The sequence below is a fragment of the Marmota marmota genome, unplaced genomic scaffold (genome assembly GCF_001458135.2).
Source record: "Marmota marmota marmota unplaced genomic scaffold, marMar, whole genome shotgun sequence".
Taxonomy (NCBI): domain Eukaryota; kingdom Metazoa; phylum Chordata; class Mammalia; order Rodentia; family Sciuridae; genus Marmota; species Marmota marmota.
In genome coordinates this window covers 18358617-18382932 of record NW_025999968.1, presented here as the reverse complement: position 1 = coordinate 18382932, position 24316 = coordinate 18358617, and the positions used below count along the sequence as shown (strand labels likewise).

Below are 24316 nucleotides of genomic sequence, written 5' to 3'. Positions count from 1 at the left end.
CTAAAATAACAAAGAGTGACAGCTATCACACATCCAAAAAGATAAAACAGAGTCATAAAATACTCAATCTAAAAGTAGGTTAAAAAACAGGACAAGAGGGAGCAAAGGATAGATGGGATGAATAGAAAATAAATAATGAGATAAAGGTTAAACCTAATAATATCAATAATCATATTAAATGTAAGGTTCTATGTAATCCAAATAAAATGAAAAGATTGTTAGATTAAATAGAAAAGCAAGACCCAATCATAAAAAACACACTTTAAACATCAAGAGACTAATAGGTTAAAAATAAAAAGATGAAAATACACGACACTAGTCAAAAGAAAGTATGACTGAATATGTCAACGAATTAGATTTCAGAGTCAATAATATCACCAGAAACAGAAAAGGTAATTTCATAAGGATAAAGAATCAATTAATCAGGAGTTTATTATAATCCTAAATAATTTAGGTCTGCACTTCATTACACACATTTAAAACACGTGACACAAAACTAGATAAAATCACAAGAAGAAATAAATTCATGATTATAGTCCATGATTTCAATACTCTTCTCTTTTTGATGATAGAGCAAGTATACAGAAAATCAGTAATCACATGGCATAACTGCACAGTACAAACAACTTGACCTAACAGACATTCATACCATACTATGGACCGAATTTGCATTCCTCTAAAATTCATTTGTTGAAGCTCTAAGTTCCAATGTTACTAATTTCGAGTAGGGACTTAAATGAATGAGGTCATAAGGGTTGAGTCCTAATCTAATCTGACTGGTATCCCCTCTTTATCAGAAAAGAGATATTAGAGATGTATAAACCCAGAGAAAAGACCATATAAAGTCTCAGGGAGAAGGGGCCATCTGCAAGTCAGGAGAAACCAAACCTGCCAATCTCAAACTTCTTACCTCCAGAAGTGTGAGATAATATCTTTCTATTGCATGAGCCATCAAGTCTATGTTTGTTATGACAGCCCTGGCAAGTTAATTCAGCATTCCATTTAAGAAAAAAAAATACATTCTTTTCACACAGCATACGTACCAAGATGTACTATGTTCTAGGCCATAAAAAAAAAGATCTCATCAAATTTAAAAGGATTCAAGTAATACAGGGTATCATACGATACTGGAACTAAATTAGAATTAATAACAGAATGATCTCTGGAATATTTCCAAATATTTGGAAATTTAACAACACACTTCTAAATTATCAATAGGCCAAAGGAAAAAAATCAAGAGAGCAATTAGCATTTTGAGCAGAATGAAATAAAGACAAAATATATAAAAAATTGGTGGATGCTACTTGAGTAATATCTAGTGGGAAATATGTAGCACTAATTTCTATATTAGAAAAGAAGAGCAGGAGCTGGGGGTGTAGCTTAGTTGTACAATACTTGCCCAGCATTTGTGAGGCTTTGGGTTTGACAAGAGAGTGGTCTCAAATCAATGAATTCATCTTTTATTTCAAGAAACAAAAGTCAGAAAAGCAAATTAAAGCAAAATTAAGCAGAAGGAAGAGTAGAAAGAAATGAAACAGACACAGAAAAAAATAATGGAGAAAATTAGTAATACAAAAAGTTGGCCTTTTGAAAAGATCAAAAAAAAATTCATAAACTTAAGCCAGACTGATGAGGCAAAAATAAGTAAATAAATAAAAGACATTAATAACATCAAGAATGAGAAAAGTGACATCAACACAGATTCTTCAGACATTAAAATTATAATAAGGGAATATTATAAGCAACTTTATGCAAATAAAGTTGACTACTTAGATGAAATGCGCTAGTATTTTAAAAAACATTACCAGAGCTTCCTAAGGAAGGCAAAATATTCTGAATAGCCGTATACTTAGTAAAGAAAGTAAATTTATATATTAAAAACATTCCCACAGAGAATGTGAGACTCAGACAGCTGCAGTGGTAAATATTACTAAACATTTAGGAAAGAAGCAATAACAATTCTAACAAACTCTTCCAGAAAACTGAAGAGGCAATTTCAGCATTATTCTAATACTAAGCTAGACTAGACATTACAAGATCCACATATATATGGACAATTGATTTTTGACAAAGGTATAAATACAATTCAGTGGAGAAAGGAGTCATTTCAAATGATGCTACAACAACTGGATACTCACAAGCAAGAAAGGACTTGTGTTCATAGTTTGTATCATATACAAAATCAATATACATCGTTCACTCAATGTTCATCAAAAATCTAAATGCAAAAATGTAAAACTTCTAGAGGGAAATCATGTGGGAGTTTCTCTTTGTGACTTTTGATTAACCAATAATTTATTAGACAACACAAAAAAATCCAGATATTAGAATGATAGTAAAGAAATATTATGAACTTAATGTAAATAGATTTGACAACTCAGATAAAATGGACTAACTGCTTGAAAGATACAACCTACCAAAGTTGAATAAAAAAGAAACAATACTGGAGAAAAAATTTAATGGAAAGTACTATACTTATTAAAGAAAGTGCATTTCATATAAAAATTGGCAAATAGCTTCATTAATTAAAAAGAGAAGACACATACTGGGAGAAAATATTTGCAATGCACGTTTCTGAATATATTCAAAATTCAACAACAGGTAGACAAACAATTCCATTTAAAATGTGGGCAAAGCCAGGTGTGGCAGATGTCTGTAATCCCAGCAGCTCAGGAGGCTGCGACAAGAGGATTGCAAGTTCAAAGCCAGCCTCAGCAACTTAGCGAGGCACTAAGCAATTCAGTGAGACCCTGATTCTAAATAAAATACAAAATAGGGCTGGGGATGTGGCTTTGTGGTTAAGTGCCCCTGAGTTCAATTCCCAGTACCCCACCCCCTCAAAATAGGCAAAGTTTGGATATACCAAAAATATAGATGGATGGAAAATAAATGCAGAAATGAAAGCACATTTCCATACAAACGTGTACACGAGTGATCACAGTAATTTTATTGATAATGTAAAAAAGAAATTATAAACTCTTGAATATCATGAATAGGTTTAGAGAAAAAAATATTTTATATCTGTATAATAGAATACTAGTCAGTAATAAAAAGAATTGGGCTACTGGTACACAGAGTAACATGGATAAGTCTCCAAATAACTATGTTGAGCCAAATAAGCCAGACAAAAAAAGAGTTCATAGTGTAAGTTTTCTTTTATATAAAATTCTGTAATGTGCATACTAATATATGGTATAGCACATCTGTGGTTACCTAGGGACTAGGGATAGATGAGGGACCTGAGGGGGAGGGATTATAAAGGATCATGACAAATGTCTGCAAGTCACACTGTGTTCATTATTTTGATTGTGATAATGGCTCCATAGGTGAATATGTACATTAAAATTTATCAAATTTTACACTTCAGAAAAAAAATTACAAAGGAATATTATGTTTCTCCTACTGTGGTACATTAGATTATTATTCAAACATATTCTCTGTGTCCATGGAAGGAGTAAACTTCCCCATCCTTGGTTGAGCTTGGCTATGTGACCTTTTTGCCCAATGTTTATTGGCAGATACTACATAAAAATGAGCTTGAAATGTGGCTGTGTATTTGGATGGCATGTCTCTTTGCTCTGTATTGCTATAAGAATGGCTTCTCCTGGTTCACTGTTGGTTCCTTATCCTGGTTACCAGAATTAGATCACTGCATTCCAGCTATATCACAGATTCCAGCTATACCTGCTTCAAGAAGCAGGTGCACCTTGCTAAGCATCAGACCCCCAGCTGACTTGAAGAGACTCAAAAAATAAATCCTGATTATAGTAAGCTAATAAAGTCTTGTGGTTGTTACATAACAAAGTCTGACTGATCTTCCCTCCTAAAATAGCCGTGTTAAACTGAAGATGCAGAACTAAACCTACCTTTGAATCTGGGCTTCCCAAGATGATCTGTTTCTCTTGTTGGGCTTGAACTAATGTCAGTTGTGTTACCTAAGAATGAAAAACAATAAACAATTTTGGTGAAGAGAAGAAAAGCTTTATAATACAATGGCAAATAATAAAGACTGAAGATGGCCAATATTTATTCTAGTTATATGGCTGTAGGGTAAATTTCCTTTATTATTTTTATACTTATTATTATATTATTATTTTACACTTTTTTACCCACAATAAAAGGGTTTTTGTTATGTCCTGCTGCAAAATGTTCTGGACTATAATAAATAATGAATTAAAAATTACAACCAAGTGGTTAATACTCATTACTAACTTAAGATATGTGTAGTTAGTAATGACATGAGGCTTAATAGGAGGTAGCAGGTACAGTTTAGATCATTTTAGAAAACAAACTTGGCATTCTATGTCCACTAAGGAAAGGAGCGTATTCTACAACAATGTATTGAAAGTAAGTATAATTTTAAAATTGAAAATGCCCAAATTGATTATAAATTGAATAAAATAGAAAATTTAGAACTGAGACTTTATTTCTTCCCCAATTTGAAATGTTTTAGTACCTCATAGCGAAGAGGGATCCATGGGCTGTGTGTGGACTACATCGGCATTACAGCCTAGTGAATAGGAGAATCTGGTGTCTGGGAACTTCCGTGGAAATTTCCTCGGGCTAAAACTGCCCAAACATATGTGACCCTATTCAAGCTCTGCCTGGTCCACTGGAGATGGGGTGACCTGCTGTAGCCACACAGACTCTAAGAGATGGATGTGACCTGCCAAGATGTCAGTCCTCCTGCTGACAGCAAGACTCCACCCCTGAAACCTTATCTCAGTCTTTGATGTACTCCCTTAAATAAAACCACCAGAGTCATTTTCTAATTGTCCAGTTCCAGCTCCTGTGTGGCTTTGGCCTATCAGGTACCCCAAGCTTCTTTAAAACTATTTTTTCTGAATCTATGTCTTTTGTTCTTCACTAAGTATGCTGACTTATCTTACGTTCTCTGCGGGCAGGAAGAAGGACCCATTATCAAGGTGCTGGCCGCCTCCCCATAGCTAAGCATCCAGTGAAAACTGATTGACATACTAACCAAGCTCTTCTCCCGAGGCAGGAGCTGTTGGCTGCTTTTTGTCTGTCTCTGGTCTCTCTGAGGGGATTCCTGTAGGTTTGAGTGTTGCTCTCAGGGGTGGGGAAGTTACTCGGCCTGATGAGATGATTCCTGTAATGTAGAGCCAAAGTAGTAACACTTTATAGAAGCACTGCCAAGCCTCCCATTTATTTATTCAATAAATATTTGGTAAGCACTTACCATGTGGCTTGGCACTGTTGGACAGGCTTGGAGAAAAATAAGACCTGGTTCTTGATGGAGGTAGATGTGTGAGCCAAGGGTATCGGAATATCACAGATATTGTGAAAGAACTAGATAAGGTCACAGCGGGGGCAAGGAGTGGGAATGCTTACAGATCTCTGTGGGAAAAGATGGAAGGTGTTGGGGAGGGTTGGAGTGTTTTCAGAGGATGTGCTAATAAGAGAAGTGATCAGTAGGCAGGGAGAAGAACTGTATTCTAGTGAAGTTGTAGGAAGAACATTGGGGTATGGCCCAACTTGAAGTTTAACTGGCAGCCATGGGAGATGGCCAGAGAAGAAGGAAACAAAAATTCCTAGGATAATGTCCATGATCTGGCCTGAGTGCCAGAACAGTGTTACTCTGAGTTGGTATATTCAACAGTGACTCCTCCACTTTAAAAATACTCATAAGTCTCTAAAACCGGATCCATCCCAAGGTCCAGGCAAGTCTGAGTGTTTACAGTAGAGTGGAGTTTGGATTGGATTTTCTATTTCCTCTGGGTAAAAGAGTCCTTCTTGGGCCATAGAGTCAAGGGCTCTGAGCTGGACCTGAGGACTCTGGCCCAGCATGGAATCCTGGGAGAGTCAGGCAAATGGGCCTCTGATTCACCCCTGGGGACTTATGCTCCTTGTCCTAGAGGGAATGCCTCAATAAGACAACAAGAAAAACCCAGGGAAGTCACACCACAGCCCACATACACTTTTCAGAGTTGGCATAGACAGCAGGAAATGCTGGCAGCCGTTTCACCCTGGCAAGGAGAGTGGGACTCAGAGGCCTTGGTGGATCTGGAAAACGGTGACAAATGGCGGGTGCCCTGCAGCCACCTAAGACTGTGCTCCCAGCCAGAGAGCCTCAGAGGACTCCCAGACATTAGATGGATTTCCTGAATTCAGGATAGACTTTTCTGTGGTGTCAATCAGGTCAAATCTGTACTACTGCCCTTGTTTGGCATTTGGCTTCTCGGTGCAGCCGTTTCCTTTGAATTGGTGGTGGAAGGTGGGGCATGGGGAGAAGTGACCAGAGTTAGTCTCAGAAGGGGAAAGTGTTTGTGGTTTGTCTTCGGGTAGTGGGCCGTCCCAAAGCTACACTCACTGAGAGGAAAGAAAATGATTTCATGTAGCAGCAACCAAGGCCACTGAATTGCAGCTGAAGACCTACAGCCTTGCCAGGGGACTCTGCAGGGGCAGTCCCCTGGGTTTTCCACGGGCACATTCAGGGAACACTCCAGTCTGTGACTCATTCAGTCTGACCTGAAGGCAACAGGCACTCATGTCACAGCTGCCTAACATTATAACTAATGAGGAAAACCTGGTATCCTCACGAGGCCATGTCACGAGGCTTTGACTCAGGAAAGCACCAAAAGCATGAATGAGGCCGATTCCTCCTCTAGACACCGGGGCTCTAGAGTTCATCCTAATAGTCATGGGGATCTAGAGATCATAATATACATCCCAAAAGCTTCCAATTAGCATGCCCTCCTGTTAACCAGCAAAATGATAGATGTCTACTCCCTTTCACATAAGCCCTTCTCTGTTTCATCTTTCACAGTTGCCTTTAATACTTTTATCCTGATTGCACATACCAAATATTTAGGGAGCAGAGATTTGGCAGGAGAAGAAACCATGAGAAACATGCTATGATTTGCTGTCAGGTCCCAGGAGGAGAACTCTTAATAGCAGTGAGGTAAAGCTTTGCTCTGAACTGGATCGATTTTCATTGATTCTTAATTTCACTCATTTATTTGTTCAGTTGTAACTTATCAAATATCCCCCATGTGCTAAGTACTGAATATGGTTTTGGCAATTTGGGGAAAATATATCAAGATTTCTGTCATCATAGAGCTCACCTAACCTATGCAAACAAATAGGTATAAAACAAGTATAAAATGATTGCTCTTTGCCGTAATGGAAGTATGTGCCAAAGACACATTGAACGGAGAAGCAAGGCTGAGACCTCTTTGGGGAGCTAGAGAAGGATGTGTGAGTATCCCAGGCCTGGGAGGAACCATTCTGTGTAGAAGAGGAATCTACACCTAGATGTGGAGGGGGGAAAGAAGTTTGACTCCCAAGACACCTCCCTGCCTGGCTGCTTAGGGAGGCTAACTCAATCACCTCAGTAGTTTATTACCATCTCCTCCCTGAGTACCATAATACTGGGCCTGGCATGGGGCTGGTGAATAGGGGAGCTTTCATTGAGATGTATAGGATTTCATTTCAGGAGACAGAATGATAAGTCAACGACAGGGTATCCCATTTTCAGTGATCCTTAGGGACTTGGTAACACAGAGCATCTGTCCCAAATAATCCATTCGTTGAAGGGCCTGAGTTGGCTTCTATCTAGGTTCCAGGTACACAGACATCTAAGAAGCAAGCTGGCTTAGATGCAGAGGGGCTGTTTCTTTCACCCCACCCATCCAGATTCAGGATATGAATCCTCAAAGCTGTAACTTACAGTGTCCAGTCTTAGGGGCCAACACAAGCATGTGTCACCCATGCCAGTGGCTGGCACACGAGGAAGGGAGGTGGTTGGCTAGTAAAACTGAAATCATGGAGGAAGAAAGAAGATACATAATGAGCTTACCTATGCTTCCTGGTTTCCCAGTGACATTATTTGGTGGTAAAGGTTTTCTTCGTGGAGGCCCAGATCTAGGTGGCCCAGCTGGGTGGCGAGTCCCTGGTATTGGGATTGAGAAGTCATATTACAGACAAAGCCATCATAAGAATTCATTGTATAAAATAACAGTATTTAAAAAAAAATAACTTCTGATAAGTATCAGTTGATGACAAAATAGAATTTATAGAAAAGTACATATGAATAATACACACTGATATTCCTCTAAATTAATGTTGGGCGTGTACCCAGGGACAAAGCAGCACATTAGTATAGGTAAAGTATATCCTTTAGTTATCAATGAAAATACATGAGTGTATCTATCTTTTGAAAGGCTGATAGATATAGAATTCAGCATATTTAGATTCTTATTTAAACTTAACAAGAAGCATTTCTGAACTTCATTATCCCCACTTGCCTTTGATTTTGAAACTATAATTTCGTATGCCATTTTAGCTTTGAATTAGGCACATTATTTCTTTTTTTGTGGGTCCCCAACCTGTCCCCAACTCCAGCATGAAACTATAATTAGACAAACATCTTTAGAACTTCTCAAGAGATTATACCAAAGTAGCCCTAATGGCAGAAACAAGAATCCTGTGCCTGGGGAGAGCAGGGGCACTATTAACCACTTTGGTGACTGTGAATTGCACAAGGACTCTTGGCTAGGGGATAGAAGTGGGAGCTAAAGTTTAACACCCACTCTGCTTTCCCACTGGATAGCTCTGGCACTAGGCTGCCAGCCCAGAGGAAGGAAACTTTTCCAACTGGCCTGTCTGTAGGGGCAGCAGAAAGAGGTACAATAATTTGAACAAAGGTGTCTATTTTGTACAAGGGTTGGCAAGTTTAAAGTTTTTGGAGCAGTCCACCTTAACTTAAAGTCTTATGTTATAGCTTAAAATTTCTTTCTTTGTATTATTTATGTTGGTTTTAAAATCTTCAAGTAAAATTGTCAATCCAGGAAAATGCCCCATGGCTTTAAGTACTTCCTAGGATATTGGGGGTGGGGAGAGATAAATGGAGTGAAGGAGAAAGGAAGAGAGAACAGAGGAGGAGAGGGAGGAAGAAAAAGGAGGAGGGAGCATGCACTTGCTCAGGAAGACGGTGACAGAGACAATTGTGTGCAAGACTAAGTCTCACAGCATCCTTTAAAAAAACAAAGGTAGTCTGAATTGCTACCTTCCTAATTTTACCTATTACATTTACATACAGCATACTCTCAAATCAGGAACATAAAGAATTTCATTCCAAAGACTGCGGTAATGAATCATACAAGAACATAACTTTAGCATGATAAAAACTAGAACCCACAATGACTGCAGCATTTGTTCCTATTTGTTCCTCATGGCCCCTACGAACATTACAGAAAGTACTTATTAAATTGGTACCCCTTTATGGGTTCTTATTAATATTTAGAGCACTTTTCATTCCTCCAAAGATAATATTTTGGAATGTTTCTCTAGCAATATGCATGAACTGTTAACCTGGCTCTGACACATTGTAAGGAGATGATGCTGTTTTTGAACTAATACTACTGCAGTTACTGTCACTGTGCATGTTTTCAGAGCTGAGCTGCTGAGAGGTAGTTAGCGTCTTACTCCTTACCTGGTTTTTTTGTGGAGTGGGTGAAGTCTACTGACACATTTCTGCCAGCACCTGATGGTTTGGGTGCTTGCTTGGTTCCTATGACAAGAAAACATGAGAAGGAATAAATACATGGAAATAATGTACTAAGTCTTCTTCGTGGGAACTTGGTAGATCTGTCAGTGGTGATGTGCATTCTTGGCAGAGCAGGGGTATTGGTGCTTTTGTGCCCACATTTTAATTAGCTCCTACTATCTGCAGAAATAGAAAGATCCCTAGTCTTATATTCATTGATTATATCTTTTCTGTAAAGTTAGCATTGGATTGGAGGTTGTGGTTTTGTCACAATTTTCCATGATACTTATTCTGTACTGCCTTCCTGGGTGGTATTGCTTTACCAAGTAGAATTTTATCTACAGCAAGTAACTACTTTTTGCCAGTATTTGTAAGTACATTTTATGGTTGAAAAAAATGTTCCTCCAACTCCTCCATGCCCATTAAAATACCTTAGAATTCCAATATGTTTGGGATTATACTTAATGAATTAACTTTTAAAATGTTCCTTAGTTGACCTCCATTATCAGGCTGTTGAGGCTGCCAACTATATTTTTAACTTTGGAATTCCCTGAATAGGCCTAGAACTCCAAATTATTATTTAGAAGAAACCAAATTGAAAATTGTTTTGTGTGACTTTTTTTTTTTTTTGTCTCCTAAGTTCCCCAAACACAACCTGGTAGTTATTACTTGGTCATTCACCTAAATACACAGACTTGAATTGGGTAGCTTCCCTACAGCAGAGAGAAACAATGTATATTTCATCTTAGTTTTTGTCATTATCATTTTAAAACATTAAAAATAATCTTCTCTGATGTGGCTGACAGTTTTCATTAAGAAAGAAGAGAAACAGACACTATTTAGAATCTAAATAGTAAGTATCACTTTAGCCATAATGACTCAACATAAAAAAAGAGCCTTACTCTGAGGACCTGACTATAATTTACATATTAAAAATAAGAACAAAATCTGAAAGTAATCTACTAGTTGGTACATTAGCAATACCATCACAGTAAAAAAGGAATGACAACAGCCCTGTTTTAAATGGTATATTCCATGGATTGTGGTGGGATATTACTTACTTAATCTCATCTAATGTGTAAGCAGATTCACTGATTAAATATACAACAGAGGCTTTGCTTTCCAAAACTGAGACATTTCCATATTAACTGTGGAATTCAGGGAGGAACCCAATATTGCAATCTCACACTCTCTGCTGCTTGAATAGAGATAAATATATAAAATCATGAGAATGTTTGGATGGAACCATGAATCAAATGTTGATTATTTGTGGTAGGAAAAAATGTTTCTGGGGCTAATGACTATTTTGCGGCTCACCCCACAGGCATGATTAACACACGGCTAAACAGTCTTCCTGTGCTCCACTGACAGGGGTAATGGAACTGGCCCATTTGAGTGGCTACTCTGTGAATGGCACAAGGGAATGGAAAGTACTCCCATTTGTGCCACCAGGATAACTTGGCTTGTCGAGGGTAAAATGAATTTTTATGTACTCCAGAAGGCCATTAGACTGTGCCTTGAGTAGATCCTTATTCACGGCCATTCTCCGAAGCTGTCTACCCTTGAAAAACAAAGTAGTTTGATCCAATATTGTACAAGCACCTTACATATTCATGACCTGATTTGAACCAAAGGCAAGGAGGAGATTAAGCAATCTGTGCAAGGGTTCACAGCTAAGAGGTATTGGGATCCAGAACCACTTATTCCTGGGTCCAAAGCATTTCTCTCAAACATTAGGTCCTCCTATTTCCTTCCTTCTACTTCTGACTCTAAATGACTACAACCCAAGAGTTCTATACTCTCTTGGGTAAGTTGAGATGCCACCAATATATGATGGGGCTTGATGGCAAGCTTGTGTTATCTGGCCAATCCCACTAGTGTGGAGGCCTCAGAAAATGGTCACAGGCTTTTAGCCGTCCCTGACCAAGCACACGCAGATTCACCAAATCACAAAGTGGTGAGACCTCAAAGGGGCAGATGAGTTGAAGACTGAGAGGCCCTGGAGAGAATCCAAAATTCTGCTGGGCTACTTTATGAATGAGATGACTGATATAAATTCCCACGTGTCTTTTCTAATCAAAAAGAGAAATTGGGCTGGGGATGTAGCTCAGTGGTTGTATTTGCCTAACATGTATAAGCTCTGGTTTTGATCCCCAGCACTGAAGGAAAAAGAGACATTAAAAAAAAAAAAATCGAAAGAAACTAAGACATTTCCTTTTATTTTCTGTACAGGTGAAGAAAGAGCCATCATACTGTTAGAATCCTTAGGTGTAAGTATCCAAATCAATAGCATATCAGCTGCTAGCTGGACCTTCTCCAGTCTTTGAAAATAGATAGAAGATTACGCAGTATATGAAAGCACAGGAAAGGGCCCTAAAAAAAAAAAGGCGGGGGTGGGGGGCGGGGGCGGGGAAGGGCAGCTGTGGGATTCAGTGGAAAGTGGTTGGGATAGGAAACTGAGCTCCAGGTCGGATTAGATCAGTGAACTTCTGTTGCCCTGAGTCAGAGGAGAGCAAATGAAGGCCAAAGGCAGGGAGAGGAAAGAAGGAAGCCAGTAAAAGAGATATTGCAGAAAAAAGGATCTTCAGGAATTGGCTCTCAGTCAGACAGTCTGGACAAGGCTGTGACTTGAATTCTTTTTTCCCCAAAGCAGGATTAATTGACACATCTTTTAAAAGCGCACAGTCTGCTCTGGAAGCACCAAAACTTGAGTCTCAGCATGAGACCCCAACTGCCATATGGGAGTTCTCCAAAACTCTTGGGATTTACATAGTTCTCCACTTAGCAATTAATTTTTTGTCCAAAATGAAGTAAGGGTATGGGTATTTTTAGCCATAGTAACAAAAACTTTGCAAACAAACAGACTGGGAATCAATTTTCATATGCATTAGTAACTTCATTCCCTGTGACCAAAAAGGGGCCATATTAATGGATGATTGGTCTCTGCACCCTTTCCCCAACTCTTGGCTAAAATTTCGGGGCAATGAGCCAGTAGCCTGGAAGATTTAGTCACAGACCAGAAAAACACATTTCTAACCCCAAGGAGTCTGGGTTCTTGTTGTGAAGTATATACTCTATGTGGGGGCAGTAAAGTGTGGTTTCCTCATCAGGATGTAGAGAAAGAGAGTCTGGGGTTCAGGTATTTAACAGTATCTGCCAAATCACATGTGCCAAGATGGCTTCAGAATTATGCTTTGCCTGGCACATAATGGCCCTTCAATAAATTCTCGTTGGAGAGAGAATAGCTAGACAGTTTAGCAATAGCCATCTTCCAGGAGAAAGGCAGAGAGAGTCCAGCAGAGCAGTGGGTAAACTTTTTCTGTAACGGGTCAGACAGTAAATATTTTTAACTTTATAGGCTATACCATCTCTGTCCCAATTCACCAACTTAGAAGATTCTAATATGTGGAACACACCAGCTAAACTGAGATGTCTCTGTGGAAACTTTGAAAAAGTAGAATAATGAAAAAAAAAATGACCCATTTAAAATCTCAACCTCTTCAGGCTACTTCCTAACTTTGAAATAAAGGAAAATCTGTACATGTAGGTATGAGAGAAACATACTGCAGGGCAAATATCTGTGATAATGTTATAAAATAAGAAATAAAAAGTCAGGCTTGATTCCCAAGGCTAATGGAATTATTGAAAGATTTTTAGAGAGACCCCAATAATCAATGATTTATAGTCTTTAGGTCTCAAAGTTTACCGTTCGTTTTTCCCTTTGTCCCTCCTTTTTCTCTTTTATCTTCCAAGTATACAACCTTAGGTGTCTTAAGACCATGAAGAATATAGACCCTGAACTCATACTTTATCAACTAATTTTTAAATATAATTTTTAAATGTGATTTAATTTTTAAATCTGAGCTGAAAACTTCAATAAGAAAAATCACAGTAAAATGTATGTGAGATGGGTAATAAAGATAAATACTCTGGGAAATTTGTCACAGTTGAGCATGAACTCCATTGACACAAAAATAGTCTCTCAAAAAGAATTGATTGTTGGGGTGAGGTGGAATATGCCTGTAATCCCAGTAACCCAGGAGACCGAGGCAGGAGGATTGCAATGTTTGAGGCCAGCCTTAGCAATCCAGTGAGACCCTCAGCAACTTAGTGAGATTCTGTCTCAAAATTAAAAATAAAGTAATATGAAGCACAAGGCTGTGTATCTCATTGGTTCAATTCCCAGTGCCAAAATAATAATAATGATAATAATAATAATATTAATAATAATAGAGGCTAGAAGAGAGTGTAGATGAGATAGCAGAATTGTGTCAATAAAGGATATCAATGCAAACAGCTTCATTTCTATAAGTAAGGCAGATAAAAACTATACAGAATCAAAGGAAGGTAGAGATGGCAAACCTATAAACTGGAGAGAATGTTTTAAAACTTTTTTTTAGATCACCAATTTCTTAACACATTTGCAAACATCTCAGAGCTGTTAAACTCTCCTTTATGATGTATTACATAGATATTCATAGTACTTATGATTTACAACTTTGATGCCATTTACTTATTTTCTTGCCCTATTGCACTGGCCCAACATTCCACTATGATATTGAAAAGAAGTGATAAATGTAGGAATCCATGCTGTATTCTTAATCTTGGAATAACATCCAGTCACTCACCATTAGGTATCACGTTAGCTGTTGGCTTCCCATAGATGCCCTTAGTCAGTTTAAGGAAACTTTAAAAAAAAATTCTTAACTGCCAAATTTTCATCATGAATCAATTTTAAACTTTGTCCGTTGATCTTTCTTTTTCATCCACTCAGTTGATCATATGACTTTTCTCTTTATTCTATTACTGAATTACATTAGTTTAAATGTTGAGCCAACCTTCCATTTCTGGGAGTAAATCCCATTTGGTCGCTAGGCATTATTGTGGTAGACATGGAGATGTGCCACCCAGCTCTTGTATTCAAGGATCTCTCAGCTAAGACTGTCCGTGAAGGAGATAACATCTCAATGCTTTTTGCTGAATTTTCTCCCTATTGGTGATCAGCAAGTTCTTCCTTGACAGAGAAACCCAACAGACAGTAATAAGTAGACAATATGTAAAATAAATTTTGGTTGGAGATGAAAGAGGAGCAAGGAACATGGAAATAATGAATTCCATTTTCTCTATTGTGAATATCAGTCCATTTTCTATTAGTGACTAACTTGAAAAAGCAATGATTTAAGATATTATTCTTTCAAAGTCATATTGGATAAGAACATGCAAGAAGGTACTAGATACCATTCACTGTTCAATTCAAGTGGCTCTGTAAAAATGTTCACATTGTTGATAAGCTAAAATATACAAATGCTCTATTTTACCCTCTGAAAGACAACTAGCAGTTTGTTATTAAGGATCCATGTTTGATTATACTGAAGGCTAGTGGTTTTCAAGTGTGATGCTAGCAATTGTATTTGTTCTTTTATTTGCTTAGTTGACATATAAATGCTTTCTTCTATTTTTACTTATGCAGTCTCCAAGGAATTATTTAAATATTGAAAAATTTGTACTTATCCTCCTTCCAAAAGGAACTGAGAGATAAGGCCTCTTTTTAGAGTCAGATTGTTTATATCAATCAAAGAAATTATGTACTACCTAATCCTATAGTTGGGAAGAATCAAAAGTACAACTGAGCACAACTTGATATTAGAATGCTTTCTTGATTTTTATATTTTATAATACTTGCCTCATTATTTAAAGAGAAACAAATTCCTAAAATTTCAGATACCATAATAATCAAAAGTACAAAAAAACACATTCTAAAGCAAATTTAGATGATTTTTAGACTAAATAATTTTAAGTGTTATATCTCTTTCTCATTAGGAACCCATCATGGATTGATTGAATAAATACACAATAAGTAAATTTTGATTTTTATGTTTTACATAAGCATAAAAATTATACTATTAAAAATATTTCAAGGGGATGATATAATCCCATATAAGGCAGCTAATTGTTATCATTTATCCATTGAGTAAGATGGGTGTTTAAATTCTCATCATATCAGTGCCCTAATTATCTATAACTGAGCTTGCCCCCACAGAACTGACCAAATTAGGGCTATGTCATTTATGATCATTTACAAATCACTGAATGATTTGTAAACATTAATATATCTGTAACCAGTGATCAGTTGCTAATTGTGCTGATTTTTTAATCTACTTCTTGTTTAAATTTCACATTCCAGCTTGCTAACAGATGCAGGTCTTTAAGAAAATTATGATGGTACTTGTGAGAAATTATAATTTTCAAAATCAAGTAAGGATGATTTGAAAGATCATCCTGTGGATGAAAGTGTTTTGAAATTAGTGACAACAGCCATTTTCATTATTCTCATTCAATTATTCATATTTAATCAGGTTCTTTTTAAGAAGTGAGATTGTATATGGCAGCTAATTTAGTGGGCTGAGTTTAGAAAAGTGAAACATTCTTTGATATTTTTAGAGACATTTGAAGTTTTGATTTTGGAATGAATTATACCTTTGAATTCCAGTTTTACAAAGAATTTCCAAAACCAGTCAAAAAGAAATGAAGTGTAAATTCAACTAAATTATTAAAAAATGAATAATAACTTTTATTGCTTTGACAGGATCAAAAGGAAATAAATTTATGATTATTACCTGTTCCGACTCCATTCCTGCTGGGTATCCCACTGGGCTTGGGTCTAATGGGTCTTGTCCTATTCAGAACTACAATGAAGTGGGACATAAATAGTTTAGATATCTTTTTAATAAAAGTTTGCAGCCAAGGAAAACAAAACTTCACAGAGAATTGGAAGTCATTTAACCAGGCAATAAAAAATGATGAATTACCAAAAAATGTTGTTCAGGATCTAGAGACCACATTCTGGTACAAAAATTATAGACTTAAATTTGGAAATAGAGTCCTGAATTTGTACTGAGGTAATAACTGGGTTTCAATATTTGACTTGAAAATAAACTGGCAATGGATTTTATAACTCTAAGTGGGAAATACTTACCTTGATACATTTATCACATGTGACACATCCCGAAATAGAACTAAAGGAAGATCAGAACTACATAAATCTAATGAAAACCCCAAACCTGAAGTGTACTTATTATTAAAGCCTCAATTCATAATCATTAGTTGGTAGTCCTTTTGTCGAAGTCTCTAGTACAGATGTTTCACTAGAATAGTCCTTGCACATATCCTCTATTGGACACTAAGATGAAACCATTTAAATTTCTCTCCTGTTCTATACAAATTCATAGCACTACAAAACCTTAAGAGGGCATCTGCATCATGGTCCAGTGAGGAGACTCTTTAAGAAAGAGAGCCGAGTGCATTGTGCTTACAGGAGCCAGCTCTGGAGCCAGATTGCTGGCCTTTGAACCCCCCTTTCTCAAGATCTTAGTTTCTTCTCAGTAGCTTAGTTTCCTCAACTGTACCTCTAGGCAAGCATTTAGCCATTGTCAACCATTATTGTTACTGTTTATATATTTTGTAGTAATGTTTATGCAGTTACACATCAACAGCTATTGTGACACAAAATTCACATAGAAATGTTTACATAAGATTTCTATGCCCAATTAATTTTAGGAGTTGGAAGATTACAGCCAAAATATGGGGGCTTTCTACACAAAGAATTTTAAAAAAAATTTTTTAAAAATATTTCTTCTTTCTCTCATATGCCTGGAAATATATTGAGCAAGATTATTTCTTTGTGAGTTATATCAATTAGAACTTTAAGAACATTCCTTAGGATCACAATGAAAAAGGACAAAAAACACCAGTCTTTGATCCAGTTTGGGCTTCAGCATAAGAGCAATTTATTTATTTATTTTTTTTTTTTATTTTTTTTTTTATAAGAGCAATTTAAATGGATCACGTAAGTCTGTCCATTAACATCTCCTTCAGTTTCATGGAGGGATATCTTAGGACCTTTGGAGAATTTAGTAAGTTTAAAATATTTAGCAAAATGTAACTATGACATTATTCAGAACCCTGGATTTTTTATCCTCTAAAGGAATCAAGTAAAAATATTCTCCTTTTACATTAAGAAGAGACCATGTTTTCTAAAGAGAGAAATAACATTTGAAATTGTCATGGAAAACTGAAGGTGTGTGTGAGTAATGCCCAAACACCATTTGAAAGCTACTTTTATATCAATAAATTTCCATAGTGGTCTCTAAATCCAAACATGCATGGAAAACGTTCGTTAGGTCCTTTAGCGTCCATGGATTTGTCAGAACCTCTCTGTTCTTCACAAGGATTATAATTTCTGCATGTCCTTTATCACAATTTAAGGATATATATTCCCCATACACCTTTGGTGAATTTGTTTGTCTCAATTCATTTCATATTTTCCCCAGCCTGATGATTGCTTAGGTCATCAGAGAAACAGAAATAATTTACCAGGTCTGATGTGTGGTTTGCCAGGTATTCTGGGTCTCACAGGAGTAGTATACAATCTATGTGGTGCTGAAATAGAAAAAAAAAACACTTTATATTTAATAACTTATATTTCAAAGTTACCTAGATGGGCACTTATCAGCCTAGGGACTAACAACTTGTACACTTTTTGCATGTAAATAGAAAGAATGTGCTGTAATGTCCAATTATGCATTATAGACTTCATGCTAAAGGAATGCAAAACAAGTGAAAATATTCATGACTAAAACTCAAAGATGTATACAGGATGAAGAAGGTCATTTGCAATGTGTATTAAAGATTAGTCATTTTGGCCACATTTTCCTAGAGCATTAATTTTACCAGAATGTTACTTAACATAACAAACATATAAGCCATCTGTCTATTTGTCCGTCCATGTACCCATGCATCTATACACACATCTCTCCATTAAGAGTTACTATGGAGCATGATTTTGCCAAAGAAGAAAAGAAACTTTAAAGGTAAAAAAAATAATTTTTTTTGATAGGTAAGAAGAGTAGAATAGGAACATTTGGTCTTTATCAAATTGTCTTTGCTCATGAACTCTGAAATGAATACACAGTGAGTGTCATCCACAATGCTATATGTAGGAATGAAAGAAAATGATGTCTGGTGTCCTACCCATAAAGGAAAGGTAAGCAAGGAGGGAGAATTTGGGCAAGACATGAGACCAACATACCACCTGCTTATTCTCTGCCCCTGTTTTGGAGGGCCCGCAAATGTAGGACACCTAATAAAGCCTTGCTGAATGAATAAATGGCTGATCATTGTAAGTAGGCACATTTGCAAGAAGACACTGAAATATTTCACTTCCTAAAGTTTTAAAGTGTGCATTCATTCTGTAATAGGTCATTCCCACCTGGGTTCTTCTCTACTTGCCCACTGTGCCCCCATACTGCATGCTGCCTACTGCCACCAACTTTCTTGGTAATGTTTTAGCTAAGACTGGAAAAAATTTTCTTGTAAACTATGTATGTAGGTTACATCATTTTGATGATTTTGGTCACATTTTGAGTGGGTATTTATATAACCATAAATCAGCAATGCTTTGCCTACTGAGCTAAAAAAATACACCTGCAAAATAGGCTATAATATATTTCATTCATAAGCTTCCAATGTAAAGACTGTGATGAGCAGGATTTTGCCACTCTGCAGGCCAACAACAGCAGAGGCATCCTGAAATTCTCTGGTGGTTCAGCTTGGGCCTTCCTAAGGGTAGAGACCAGAATGAAGACATGTTAAAAATGTTATAAAGAATAAATTCTGGGCTGGGGATGTGGCTCAAGTGGTAGCGCGCTCGCCTGTCATGCGTGCGGCCCGGGTTCGATCCTCAGCACCACATACAAACAAAGATGTTGTGTCCGCCGATAACTAAAAATAAATAAATATTAAAAAAAAAAAAAAAAAAAGAATAAATTCTGCTGGGTGCGGTAGTACATGCCTATAATCCCAGTGGCTCAGGAGGAGGAGGCAGGAGGATTGTGAGTTCAAAGCCAGTCTCAGTAAAAGAGAGGCACTAAGCAACTCAGTGAGACCCTGTCTCTAAATAAAATACAAAATAGGGCGGGGAATGTGGCTCAGTGGCTGAGTGCCCCTGAGTTCAATCTCTAGTACGCCCTCCCCAAAACAGAATTAATTCCCACAGACCTTAGAATACCTGATGATAATTTGCTAATTTTTTTTTTCAATTTTCATTGAAAGTGGTAGAAGTGGCAGTCAATTTAACCTATTTCAGCTTTTCATATAAATCCCTTTGAATATTCAATTATTTTTGTTTAAAAGAAATACAAGGATCATGGTTCTGTGTCATTCTAGAAAATATGAATATTAAAACTTCGGATAGGAAAGAGATCAGAGCAGAGCACAAAAATAATCAGCTATGGGATCAGAGCTTTTGTTCTAGTTTGTCTCTTGTCTTAAATCTAGAACTCACTTTTTAAATAAGAGCTGAAATACAATATAAGTTTAAGCTGAGAGTTACTCGACCAAATATAGCATGGCCTTGAGAAAACTGTTCTAGGGTTTCAATTTTAAACTAAAAAAAAGAAAGAAAGAAAGACAAAGGAACTATGATAATGTACCTGCATAGACATTGCCACATTGTTTTAGTGACTTATAATAAAAATAAATAGTATACAAAGGTGGCTTCATATCTAAATATGAATTTTATGAAAATCCATATTAAAGTTAAAAACACTGTATGAAGACAACATCAAAATAAACAGCAATCACAGGAGCACACTTTGAAGAAACCATGCTCTGCCCAGTTACAGGGTGAAAGGAGAGAGAACATGGCCTTTCCTGGGTAGGGGAGGGATTCAGGGTTGAAAGTGAAACAATCAGAATTTTCCACAGTGCCCCTGGCTAGGTGGACCCCTACAGTGGGCTGAGACAAGAAAGGGAAGGGAAAGGAGTTACAGCACCCTGCAGGAAAATTGTCTCAGTAGACACCGCAGGGAGGGAGGCTGCCACAGGAAAAAGTGTTGGAGATTCTACTCGTGGGCTCATGCTGAGGGTACAAGGATCACCACAGCTGAGGGCTTGGAGACCACAAAGCCACATGGATAAAGGGGAACGATTCCATCTCTATTCCATGTCTTTCAATAGTGATGTACCATCTTCTGTTCCTGAGGTGCTCGGGCACATGCTTATGAGGTGACACAGCACACCTTTATCAAAGTTGACCCTCAACTCTCAAACAGGATTATTGGAATGGCCTAGGTGTGGATGCTCCTCTCATCCCTGAAGATGGGTTATTTCCTCCTGTTCTTTGTTGTCTACAAATAGATCCCAGGTGAGTCCACTCTAAAGATTCTGGGCACAAATCCAAAGAAGCATGAATCATGGGACAGCACAGTTGAAGCTCAAACTAAGAATCCTCAGTACATGATAAAAAATAAAATAACACCTTGTATAAATCTGTTAGGATAATCCATATAATTATATAAGAGCCTCCAGATACAGAATAATTGGTAGAATTCATATCTAATAAAATATTTTAGAAGGAATTTGATAAAAATTTCACACATATTAGTAATGATGACACAGTATTGACATTCCCATTACAGTCAAAGCCAAGCAACAAAAGAGCAGGCCTATGATTTTTCATCCTTGACCCTAAAAAAAAAAAATCTGTGAAGCTTTCAAAAGCTAAAATGTTTTTCATGTTTGGCAACATGGCCCGAGCTAAATGAATGTCTTTATTTATCTTGCTTATTGTAAATATTTATATATTTTGCTGCAAAAACATTGTGCTAGGTTATGAGAATGCAAACATCTATTAAGCAAGACATTAAAGAGATTTGCAAAAACAGAAGTGGGGGAGACCACTAAAATCAGGGTGGAATGTGGATGTAGTAGAATTGACCATCTGCTGTTAATGGTTAAAGCTGGTAATGGGGATGTGAGGGGGCTCTTGTTATATTATGCTTCTGACTTCTGTGTATATTTGTAAATAAATAGAAGGTTACTAAGTTCAAATTTAATAAATAGTGAAAATTTAAGACATAATAAAAAGCTAAACCAAACAAACAAGATTTAGAGATTTTAAAGGAAATGCGTGCACCCTGGACAGTCTTAGTCATATTTGTTTATGATAAACATTGTCCCTCTGAAAAAGTATGTACCTTATAATTAGATTTTTTATTGTTATCATTTATTCTTGTTATATCAAAGTTCATCCACGAATTGACCCCCTCAAATTTGGATTGATAAGGGGTAAAATAAACTTGTTTCTCAACTCCTTAAGTTTGCTTTTGGCTTGATACCATTTAATAGAGATGGGCAAAAGAGTCATTAAAGCAACAACAACACAGCAACAATGGAAACCCCAAGGGTTATAACCCAAGTAGAATAGAAAAAAAACATAAGGAAGAAGAGACTTCTGAGAGCATGAAGATAAAACAGAGATTTGTGTAGGTGAGTTCATTCCCCCAAGTAGGAAGTCACAGAAAAACTCCTTGGATGTTTTAATACTGTCATCATTAAAAAAAGATTTTTTTCCTTATGAATAGTTTCTTTTCTCACTGTAACCCCAGTGACTCAGGAGGATATGTGTAATTCTAGCTTCTTGGGAGGCTGAGGCAGGAGGATTGCAAACCCAGAGCCAGCCTTGGCAACTTAGTGGGACCCTGACCCAATATGAAAAGGGGTGGAATGCAGCTCAGTGGCACAGTGCCACTGGTTTCAATCCCCAGTACTGAAACAAAAACCAAATTCAATGAGCTGAAAAGAAGGGGGTACAAGAGGTATGTGTATACAAAGCTGACATAGCTCACAGAAATGAAGATGATCAAATTTGTAAAATTTGATTGGTCCATTGTAGCTGAACAGTATGTTGTTTGCCCTCCACTGCCAACAGACGTACTGTCAATGAAGGTCAGTAAGTGCTGTATCAATACGAAAAATAAATACCCACAAAACTAGTTTTTTTTCCCCCTTAGGATGCAATATTCATATGCTTCATCAAGTAGGAGAGATGGATGATAGGGAAGAAAAGAGTGATGGGAAAGAAAAGGCAAGGAGGAGATAATAAAGTTTTCTTCTTATTGATTAATGTGACACACGAAGTTGAAGCAAGGAATAATGAGGCCCATTAAGGTTAATTGGGAAAAGGAAGAAAAACCCTGAGAGCTTTCATTATTATTGCATCAAGCAGTAGATGACACATTGGAAATAAAGCTTCAACTAAGAACTTGTCTTCCCTGCATTCAACTGGTACTCAGTTAAGCATTCTGATTTGGCTGATGTCTTCTACCTTTAAAATGAAAAAAAGGCAAGTAACAGGCTGGGATGAGAAAATATCTCCTGAAAAGAACATTTCATTCTTGATTAAAACACAAGGAAATGTTATTCTCCAGAGGTGGGGAAATAGTATTACCCTGAGTTGTCTTTGCCCATTCAGTTGTTCTTGGAATCTTAGTTGTGAAGAGCTCTTGGGTGGTCTGGTCTGTTTCTTCTGGGGAGAAACACAGTAAGATACCTCATCTGAAATGATTATCACAGTGAAAGTGACAACAGCAACAACCATCCATGCTCTTTTCCGCCCCATGCAATGATGGAAGGGTGAATTCTATTCAAAAAGATGCTTTATAATGACAATTCAGTTAATGGTACATTTTTAATAATTCTTAATATATTGACTGCCTTGTGTTATTATTTTAATGATTACTATAAAAAGTTCCAAAAGATTTTAGCTCAGGATCATTGTTTTATGACCCCACATGTAACTATTAAATGTAGTTATGTATGAAAGTCCTTTAACTGTATATTTATCTTTCGACTCCAAAAATTCTTCAAATTATTTAGCTGAGCTAGGAAAAAATTAGGTCATATGAAAATACGTATATTTTTACCATATAAGAATAAACATTCTTCTGTTTTCCTCATATGAAAAAAAAAGTGTATCTTTATTGACATTCAGACACACTTCTGACAAAGTAAGTATGATAATCTTTCTATCTGGTATTATCTTAAAATTCTTACATCATAATGACATAACAAATTACATTGTTCACTTTGCCATATACTAGATCCAAGGAAATACTTGGTGTAAGTAATATACTGCCTTCTTGACCCAGTTTTTATTCTCTTGAGTCTGCTCACAAGAAAGATACTTATGATAGTTGGCAGGTGATGGTTCCTCCTTCAATAAACCAAGACACATTTAAAAACTAGGAAGTATTTCTTGTGGTCGTTTTTGAAAAGTGCTTTTTTTTCTTTTCCAAGCATATGCTAGAACAGATGAGCATTTGGTAACAATAAGGATATATTTTCTCATTCAATTTAAATATTTTAAAGACATTATAAATGTGTTCAGTCACTTCCTTTCAACAGACACACATGAAGGATGGATTTACTTGAAAAGGGATGAAGGTTGTTGCGGGGGATAAGACCACTGGCTAAAACACAGCCGTGTAGGACACAGCAAACACAGGACAAAGGAACCCACATGCATGGACTGGAAACTTTTTCTTTTTGGTTCATTTTTAGCCATGACTCAGGCAAAATCAGTTTCCTATACAATGAACATATCTGAGTCTTTTGACTCAGCTCATATGACCAAGACTTCCTGACTCACCCTGCTTCTGCATGCTTGGTAGAGCAGTCTAGCTGCTGTTCCTGCCCTGAGCCTCTTTCCCATCTGTCTTTAACTTAAAGGACATTTTGGATCTATGCCTCTTGAACTCTCCTTTCAACTTGAGCACCCAGTGTCAATGTCAACTTCTCGATGACACCTTCCTGATGCCTGGGGTAGTCTAATTTTTCCACCACACTCATTGCCATGTGTAACACTGGGCTTCTTCTGGGAGTTCTAGTGACTAAGAATGAAGTTTCTAAGCCTGGCTTTGACACTAGCTGTCTGATTTTGGTCAGATTTTTTTTTTTTTTTTTTTTTTT

General features: G+C 37.0%; 1 protein-coding gene across 35 annotated transcripts in view; it reads right to left on the bottom strand.

Annotated features, from left to right (window-relative positions):
* The window catches only part of LOC107136359 (ABI family member 3 binding protein), a 227666-nt gene that overhangs the window by 22484 nt on the left and 180866 nt on the right, over positions 1-24316 (bottom strand). For 33 of the 35 annotated variants that reach the window (XM_048803417.1, XM_048803422.1, XM_048803411.1 and 30 more), the window contains 7 exons: positions 22797-22874; positions 17882-17947; positions 16126-16194; positions 9455-9532; positions 7820-7912; positions 4982-5110; positions 3867-3935 (listed from right to left, as the gene is read on the bottom strand). In XM_048803417.1, the coding sequence (XP_048659374.1) occupies positions 3867-3935; positions 4982-5110; positions 7820-7912; positions 9455-9532; positions 16126-16194; positions 17882-17947; positions 22797-22874 (582 nt within the window). The remainder of the gene's footprint in view (positions 1-3866; positions 3936-4981; positions 5111-7819; positions 7913-9454; positions 9533-16125; positions 16195-17881; positions 17948-22796; positions 22875-24316) is intronic. The other 2 variants (XM_048803407.1, XM_048803428.1) reach the window with 2 other exon arrangements.